Source organism: Zychaea mexicana, assembly GCF_025766255.1.
Source record: "Zychaea mexicana strain RSA 1403 chromosome Unknown BDB00scaffold_278, whole genome shotgun sequence".
NCBI classification, from domain to species: Eukaryota; Fungi; Mucoromycota; class Mucoromycetes; order Mucorales; family Lichtheimiaceae; genus Zychaea; species Zychaea mexicana.
Genome location: NW_026516941.1, coordinates 1 through 8,936, shown reverse-complemented (window position 1 = coordinate 8,936; position 8,936 = coordinate 1). Strand labels below are relative to the sequence as shown.

The window sequence follows — 8,936 nt, the reverse complement described above, 5'->3', positions numbered from 1 at the left end:
TTTGGACGCTAGAGGTGAAATTCTTGGATTGTCCAAAGACAAACTACTGCGAAAGCATTTGCCAAGGACGCTTCCGTTGATCAGGGGCTAAGGTTAGGGGATCGAAGACGATTAGATACCCCTTGCTTGGGCAAGTACCTCATCGTGGTGCTTGGGTGGAACCTATCGGGTGGGACCAGTTCGCTGCGACCATCCTTTAGAGCTAAAACTTGTCCTAGTAGGCTACCAACCTACAATAAACAATTTGGTAGTAGGTCTGAGCAAGAACCACGTTGGCTCGCCCATGTGTTACACTACTCACTTACGACCCCGAAGTATTATCGGACCCTTAGGGTTGCAGAATTTTTGAAGGGAGAAGCGGGGCTTTTCAGCCTGAACACCGCTTATGGGGGCACTCCCCCCAAACAAACGTTCCTGTGTCTGTGCAGTCTCATAGACTAGCGCCTTTACCGGGTGGGGCCCCGGCTGGCGCGAAAGACCTGCCCAAAGAAACATCAAAAAGCCAATAGCTCTGAGGGAGAGCTCAATAAACCCCCAAGCCCACGTGAGGAGCGCATGGAGGTCGATGACCAAAATGCAGAGTCCCACCGCGAGAGTCAGTCCGACTTGGCTACCTCGACCCCGGTCGTTGTAGCAAGCACTGGTAACGGTGCTGGCAGTTCCAGCTTTGCTGATGCTGCCCGAGAAGGCCACTCTCAAAACTCAGAGGTAGCATACCTTCGTCAGCACTTTGCTGTTGAAGCTGCCCTGCCACGACCACTGAATGCGAATAACCTTGCTAGGCTGTTCAATTTGGTGCGTCAACGTTCACCCGGTAATCCGATTCACAGTTATGAGCTTCGGGATACCAGCGTACGTCTTCTCCTTGTTTCGAGATCCGTACAGCGTGCTGTTCTCAGCGCTCCTTTCATCATCAATCAACATTGCTTGGTTTTTGTTGATAAATGGAGGGGTGCTCGACGGTACCGCCTCCAACTTTGCCCTCCTGGTTGTGATGTCCAGGCATTCGCCGACTCACTTGCACCGTTTGGTAAAGTTATTAAGGCTGAGAATGTCCGTATCTGCGGTATTCTAAGCCCGAATTGGGATGTTTCGATCAAGTTGAGATCAGACCTCAAGGACATCCCCCTACGGGTCACCATCGCTGGTCGTGGTGGATCCCGGAAGTGCCGGTCGCTCCCCCTCGATGGATGCTTCAAGTGCCGCGCACAGGGCCATCCTAAGGAGAAGTGCCCTATGAGGGGACCTCAACCCCCCCCTATTCCCCCCGTTGACGACCTCGACCGACGTATGTCGCAAATGGCGGTGTCCGAGCCTTCTTCCTCGCGTGCCCCGTCTTGTCGCTCGTCTCGCCCTTGTTCTCCTTTGTCTCCCTCGTCTCTTTCTGGTCTGGAAGAGTTGGTTCAAGACCAACTTGCTCGCGAGGGGCCACCGTTAGGTGAACCTTTGGCCTCGGCTGCTGCCTGCGCTCCTGCGCCCGCACCACCAAGTTTGCGCTCTCCTGCCGCCGCGCCTGTCCGTCGGGCAGCAGACGCGTCTCTCTCATCCGGCCCGTCCGCCCGCCGACCCCCCAAGAAACAGAAGCAAGGTAAGGGGAAAGCCCCCGCCTGCCGCCGTAGCCAGTCGCCACGATCCCATGCCCGTTCTCGGTCCCACTCGCCGCCGCCTCCTACTTCGGACGAATAGTTTTCTTTCTTTTCTCTGTTTGTCCTTTTTTTGTTGTAATAAATTTTTCGTATGTTTTATACCCACAACTTAAAGATTGCGTTCCTCAACATACGAGGACTTCACATAACCATTATCGACCAAAATTGGAGACGGCAAAGAACCTGATGGTTCTTTATCATCTTCCCTTTCTCCTCTTGAGCGAATGTCATTTGGGTGACCACGTTTGGGCTGTGTTCAATCATGCAAACCCTCAATGGCATGGCCAATGCCTTGCAGCCTTGCACTCTAACTCTAAGGAGTTTGGAGTTCTCCTGTAAAAACCCATGTGTGAACAGATACACCTAGTTGTCGATCACTCCCTGGACTTTCCCCAGGGGGCGCTCGCCCTCCAACTCACTCTCCACACCGAGGGTTAAATATTAATATAGTGATTAAAAAAATTTAATAAATTTTTTATAATCTATAATTTCTTTTTATATTAAAAAACAAAAATAATTATTTTATTTTTTTTTCTTTAAGTCCTTGAAAATATAAATCTTTGATTTATATTTAGCGACTAAAAGGAGCTTTAAACCGGGGGTTTATCCCCCTTTAAGTCTTTTTATTAAATAAAAAAAGAATTTATTCTTTTTAGTGAAATGAAGTTTCACTCTTTTCAATAAATTAAAAAGTAAGAAGCAAGGCTTCGCCTCAAAAATTGTAAATTTTTGATTTAAAAAAAGACTTGAAGGGTCTAAAGACCCGAAAAGTATTAGCTTTGCTAAAATAAAATAAATTTTATTTTTTTAGACTTGAAGATTGACGGGTGGCTTGCTTTATGGTAACTTGGATAGAGACACAGGGCTGCTGGTAGTTTCACACTAGGCGTTTGCCTGGCAGGTGTGTACTTAGACATTTTTCGGCAGGTCAAAATGTTCCCCTAGCATACCCATAGGCTTTCAAAGTTAAGAGTGTCTGCATGTAAAAAAGAGGTCTCTAAACTCAGGTGTCTTTGAATTTTTATTCCTAAGTGCTTATTGATGGGCGGCTATGACCTGGTATTTTATGCAAAGAGAAGACCACATTTCAAACCCCAGGATACGATATCCCGGAGTCTAGATTCTTGGAAGAGAGAGACTTTCAGCTTCTTTTAATATCAACCCTTTGAGCCTGTCAAAAAAAGAGGTCTCTAATGCCCCAGTCGGAGTCTTCACTAGATTGCGGCTAGGGCTTTTTTATGTCATTTTTCTTATAGATATCTAATGCCCCAGTCGTTGTCTTTATTGGACTGCGACTGGGGTATTTTTTTTCGCCCTTTATCACGGCAAAACATTTATCCGGACCACGCAGACATTTCTCACCAAGTCCAAAGCAGACAGGTCTAAGCTTAGCTAACATAGAAACCTAGTAATGCCCCAGTCGCGGTCTTCATAACACTGCGGCTGGGGCTTTTTTTTATGTCGATTTTTTTTATTGATAGTCTAAAAGAGGAATGAATTCAACGTTTCACCGTAAGGTCAAGTGTCACTGGTCAGCTTAGCTCGTTAACAGATACGTAGCCACGCGGAATAACTCTACTTCCTTAGACAGTTCTTGGAACAGCTTAACTTTGTCGTCCCGCTGAAAAGCAACAACTCGCGCACTAGTACTCGGCATAACAAAAAATCTTATCACATCGTGTTCCCTGGCACCCCAACGACACTTTTCCTTCTGAAGTCTGGGAGTAATAGTACGTTTCTTTATGTATTTCTTGTACATGTCGATGCCGAGAAAACACACGAAAGCTGGCTGGTATCTTTCGATTTTCAACTTGAGCACCTCTAAGCCTTCAACAATTTCATTATCGTGCAACTCTTTTGCCGTCCTTGTCGGTCTGCGACAGATATTCGTAAAACCCAAACCAAAGTCACGCGGTAGCTTAGAATCGTCTTTGGGAGAAACTCTGTAGGACACTAGGTCTGAAACGGATCCGTCAACAAAAGGAATAACAAAAATCACAATCTACAGCAGAAAGCCCCTCACCAGTAGCATTTAAACAATGCCAAAAATGGTTCGAGCGTCCTTCGTAAAAATGGCCACTGGCACTACTATCGAGGTCAGGATTAATGCCGACAAACAACACAAACAGATCAGAGTACAGTAAGGCGGGCAGCATTTGAAAAGTGGAAAAAAACGTAAAACAGTTATGTTCGCACAAAGCTCAGACTATAAATAATCAAAAATACGCAAACTCCCCAACACGTGGTAGCACAACTCACGGGAAGACAAAACCTCAAATACTCGAATCTTATGTACGACGCTAGACACATAACCCCGCAAGATAGCGGTACACTTTGTAAACATACACGCTTTTGTTAAAAATGAATGTGCAACAATTTAATAATATGTAATTGTTCTCAAAAAGTATTTTTATTGTGGGGGACGTATATGAAATTATAGACAAAAAAGTTTTGTGTATATGTGGTGATTTGAGACAAAAAATGTTTGTGTTGACTTGGACAAAAATTTATTTATGGATCCTCGTCCATGTTCTCGGTGCCTAGGGTGACGTGATCGCCACTGGTCGAGTAGCGCAGGTGTTGACGCTGTGGCTGACGACCACCTCTGGCAGTGTGTTGCTGCCTTTGTTGTTGCTGTTGTTGTTGTTGTGGTTGATGCTGATGCTGTTGCTGTTGCTGTTGCTGTTGTTGTTGTTGTTGTTGTTGTTCCACCTCTTCTTCATTACGATCATTGGCACGGTCAGCACCTCTGGCATCGACGAATGCTATAATGTGTTGGGTCACCTCCTCCCATAACCCCGTCACCTCCGTCCTGGACAACTGTCCACCAATAACTTCCTGAACTTCATCGGTATTCATGCTGGTTGGGACCCAGAGCCGGTCGCCGAAGCGCCCAAACAGCTGGACGACAACGTTGGCAGCGTTGGGCCAGTTACGCCGCCCGAAGTACCCGATCACGGCCTCGGTGAAGCACCGCTCCAAGGCAGCAACTTGCTCCTCTATCGGAGCTGTGGGAATCGCTTCTTGTGCCTTAAGTCGTTCCAGAACTTGCTCCCGCGTAACGGGTTCAGGGGGGCCGGACTGTGAATCGCCAATGATGGTTCGCCACTGCAAGCCAAGACGGAGAATGTGAGCGTTGAGGCGGAATGCTGTTTGGTACGTGCCTCGATTGCCCCGATACTTGGAAATTTTGAAGGGGCCGTAGACAACGATTGCGTGCCCTTCGGCAACGTTGTTTTCAGTCAAATACATAACGCACTCAGGTTTGGCAGCCGTCACCTGAAAAAGTAGTGAGTGCATTAGTTTAAGCACGGGCAGGACACTCCTCATCACAGAAACACACTTACATTGATATAATTTCCTTCGCACAAGATTGTAAATCTGGCATAGGCCTCCCGTGGACCGCGATCGCGAACCCTGTATTCGACGTTAGTTGTGAGCACACCAGTGCAAATGGATGCGTGAGTCATGTTCAAGAAGTACAAAAGAAACGGTTGTTTTGAAATAAGGCAATATTCTTACACTGAATTGCAACTCTGCACTATTTATATATCAAAACAGCAAACGAGCAGCACAAAGCGTTGTTTCTCCGCCTTGAAGTAAAAAAAAATACATAAATAAGGCACAGAATCACCTTCTAGGACTTTCGGGGTACACGTAATAAGCTCGGAATCTCTCACTGTTTTCTTTCGTCCAAATATACGTAAAGTCAGGGATAAGTATTACCTGGACACATGGACCGCGGACAGGTTCGATAATAATTTTCTTGCAAAACACAGATATAACTCAGTACTAACACTACCCTGACCAGGGATGTGACACGCGTTAGATTACAGATTTCCGAAGCACAGTATGTCACAATGAATCTTGGAAACACACACCCGGACAGGATTTACTCTACTACCGTTACTGGCACCTCTGAGGTTTTCGTTCCATTCGACGACATTGCGCAACGAACTACCTCTGTCTTAATCAGACCGACGTCAACACAGGTACCCCAGTCCGACACAGACATTCCACCATACATACGACAAAAGCTGGATGGGGTGTCTAGTTTCTTCGTACACAGCGATCAGACAGATCAAACAGATCCCGACGCAGTAACGGAAATTTTTATTTTGTCCAGATTGATTTTACTCATGTCCAGCTCGATTTATATTCATGTCCAGGTCAATTTATATTCATGTCCAGATCGATCTTTATTCATGTCCAGGTCAATTTATATTCATGTCCAGCTCGATTTTCATTCATATCTAGATCGATTTTCATTCATGTCCAGGTCAATTTGTATTCATATCCAGCTCGATTTTCATTCATGTCCAGCTTGATTTTCATTCATGTCCAGCTTGATTTTCATTCATGTCTAGATCAATTATTATTCATGTCCAGATTAACTTTTATTCATGTCCACTCAGATTAACATTCATGTCCACTCTGCCTAAAATTAAATCCCTTCTGCCTAAATAAAAGTTCAAACGTCCGCTAGGAGATGAAAAATCCTGTAACCTCAACCGGTCCCCCTACTGTATCGAGGTCAGAACCTTTACTGGCTTCAACCGTTTCTGGTTCTTGCTGTTGTGTGACAGGAGGCATTGGTCGTACAGGTTGACTACCGTTTCTTGTGTTAAAACCTTGTGTTTCTGGTTCTTGCTGTTGGGTGACAGGAGGTGTTGATCGTACAAGCTGACTACCGTTTCTTCTATTAAAACCTTGCGTAGCAGGACACTAAATAATAAAATTGTCGCTCATGATAATAAAAGAAGATAAACGAAGTTGATGTGATAAAATAAGAAAGGGATAGATTTCGATGATAATTAGCATTTATTACTTCTTTATCCTGCCTATTTATATAGCCTGACATTCGGTAGGCATTTATAATATGGAAAGTATTTATTTTATGCTGTTTTGACGGTCAATCGTCTTTTTTTGCTCAATATCTCTTACTACTACTAGGAGATGTGGACGAAAAAAGTAATAGCATGGTCCGAACTAAGGGTCCTCACGGGCCGGGCCGGGACGGTTCTCTGCCAGAACCGTCCCGAGCACAATGTACATCAGAACCGACTCGACCCGGCCCGAGAACCGACCCGAGAACCGAGATTAGAACCGAGTTCTTCAACTGCAATTTCAAGAGGGATGGAATTACACAAGATTACCATGATAATCGCGTGAATCGAAGGGAAGGCGTAATTATTGTAGTGCATAGCGAAATTTGTGAATAGAAAATGTGTTTTATTTCAATTGTGGATATACAGTATGACTGTGCGTGGTTGATTTTTGAATTAAAGTATGAAATGTGTTCTAATCGCTGATCTGGTGGGGGGATTTCAGAGATTGCTGGAAAACAGATTGCTGTATCAATTGTGTAATGACGTGTGTACAGATTGCTGAGAAGAAAATTTTGACGTGCCTTTGGTTTGGTTCGCAGCATTAAATGCTGCGTGCTCAGCAGTGCTAATTATACTTATACTGCTAGTAACGAATGGACACGAACGATTAAAGGAAGAACACTGAAAGCAAAAATCGCGCACTCAGCAGTGGTACAGCTCAGCATGCTGCTGACTTCTAAAAATCCCTTTTACGAAATGACAGGCGAGGTATTACTTAGCACTATTTGAAGAGAAGCTGCCGTTTGGTATCATTATCCTCAACGCGTCATGGAAAGTATAAAAGCAACAACTTTATTTTTGGGCAAAATAACTCAACTATTTACTTACATACAGCTTGAACCATTCTACTCTATATCCGTACCTTTTTATATCACATCCAACGCAATGACCTACCCAAACTACTCAGTTGGCTCCAGCTCTGACGACGCTCGTGGTGCTCTTTCTGATCGCGTAAGATTAATCTAGGATACTCCATCATATGCAATATCACCTGCAACCAGCTGATGATAGTACCATTTTATAGAGAGAGTCCAGCCGTAATTCGTCCTTATCCAACACAAGTCGTTCGTTATCAAGTTTTGTTCCTCCTTCCCTAGCCCGTAATCAATCCAACGTCTCCATGGCGTCAGTCGGTTCACATGTAATGGACACTGATGAAGAGTGCTTCGATGATTCCGCTTCCATGATCGACCACCAAGAAATCACACAGCTTGCTGGTGACGGCGCGAACATTGACACGAGCGGTAAAGAAAAGCAGTCAGTAAGCAGCTGGGTTCTCACTCATGAATACGGCAAACGCGTCTCTATCAACAGTCAACCGAAAATCAAGTGCCAGCGGCCTGGTTGCAACAAGGTGTACGACGCAAAGCAAGGTAATACGTCTGGGCTTGTGAAGCACCTGAAGAATGTCCATCGAATCACGCAAACAACTGGTCCGCACGTTCAGGGGAACAAGCGCCAAGCCGGCCCAATGGACCAGCATGTCGAATTTAAGCGTAAGCGTACGTTTGAAAAGGGCGCCTTCCAACGACAATTCATCAAATTTTTGGTCAAGAGCAAGCTCCCATTTACTTTGGCCGAAAGCGAAGAATTGCAGGAGTTGTTCTACATGGCACAATCAGTACCTACGCAAGAATCCGTCAAGCTTTTGAATGCTGACAGTATGTCGAGAAAGGTAAACTTCGTTTCATGTTTTGTTAAACAAGGATTCAGACATATACTTAACTTTCACTGGAAATAGCTGGACGAAGAATACGTCAGAGCCAAAGAACAAACCGCCGCCTTGCTCAAGAGCGTGCCAAAAATTTCTTGCACCGTCGACAGCTAGACCAGCCCATTCCGGCAAGAATTTCTTGGTGTGACAGCACACTGGATGTGCAGATCGACGTGGACTCTGTAAGAAGTTCGCCTAGGGTTCCAGCCTTTGGAAGGTCCACATACTGGAGAGAACCTTGCCGACGCCTTCTTGAAAGTCTTGGATGAGTTCGATCTTTGTTCGAGGCTTTTCACAATTACGAGTGACAACGCATCGAATATGACCAAGATGATGACCGTAATCGAACGACGCGCGAAAGAGAAAGATTGGTAAGTTACTGGGATTATGCTGCTTTGCCAAGATACTCATAAAAAACTATGTGCTCACCAACAACTTATAAAACCAAGGCCATTCCGCAAAGACATCCATCATATCCCTTGTGTTGGACACGTCCTTAAGTTAGTAGTTCAGGATATCCTGCGAGTTGGTCTTTCAGCACAGGCACCAGAAGAAGAAATCGTTGACGACGACGGAGAACAAATGCCTACCAACTCTAATGTGCTGGTCAAACTACGAAGAGGCGTTACCAAGATAAGGTAGTCATTAGTTAATTAAGCATTAAACTATTTTTCAAGTGATTAACAG

The 8,936-nt window shown here is 45.0% G+C and overlaps 3 protein-coding genes across 3 annotated transcripts; 1 reads left to right on the top strand and 2 right to left on the bottom strand.

Annotated features, from left to right (window-relative positions):
• Positions 1-441: 441 nt before the first annotated feature.
• BDB00DRAFT_903188 (uncharacterized protein) lies at positions 442-2,084 on the top strand (the record flags this gene model as incomplete). Its single annotated transcript, XM_053128564.1, has 3 exons — positions 442-852; positions 1,003-1,588; positions 2,014-2,084. Coding segments are annotated over 3 exons (1,068 nt in total), but the record flags the coding sequence as incomplete, so codon positions are not given.
• A 1,099-nt stretch (positions 2,085-3,183) lies between these two features.
• Positions 3,184-3,802, bottom strand: BDB00DRAFT_777697 (uracil-DNA glycosylase-like protein; the record flags this gene model as incomplete). Its single annotated transcript, XM_053120323.1, has 2 exons — positions 3,184-3,605; positions 3,670-3,802. 2 exons carry the CDS (start codon positions 3,800-3,802, stop codon positions 3,184-3,186), a joined length of 555 nt encoding a protein of 184 aa, XP_052972128.1.
• A 355-nt stretch (positions 3,803-4,157) lies between these two features.
• BDB00DRAFT_880565 (uncharacterized protein) lies at positions 4,158-5,116 on the bottom strand (the record flags this gene model as incomplete). Its single annotated transcript, XM_053128009.1, has 2 exons — positions 4,158-4,925; positions 4,994-5,116. 2 exons carry the CDS (start codon positions 5,114-5,116, stop codon positions 4,158-4,160), a joined length of 891 nt encoding a protein of 296 aa, XP_052972127.1.
• Positions 5,117-8,936: the final 3,820 nt, after the last annotated feature.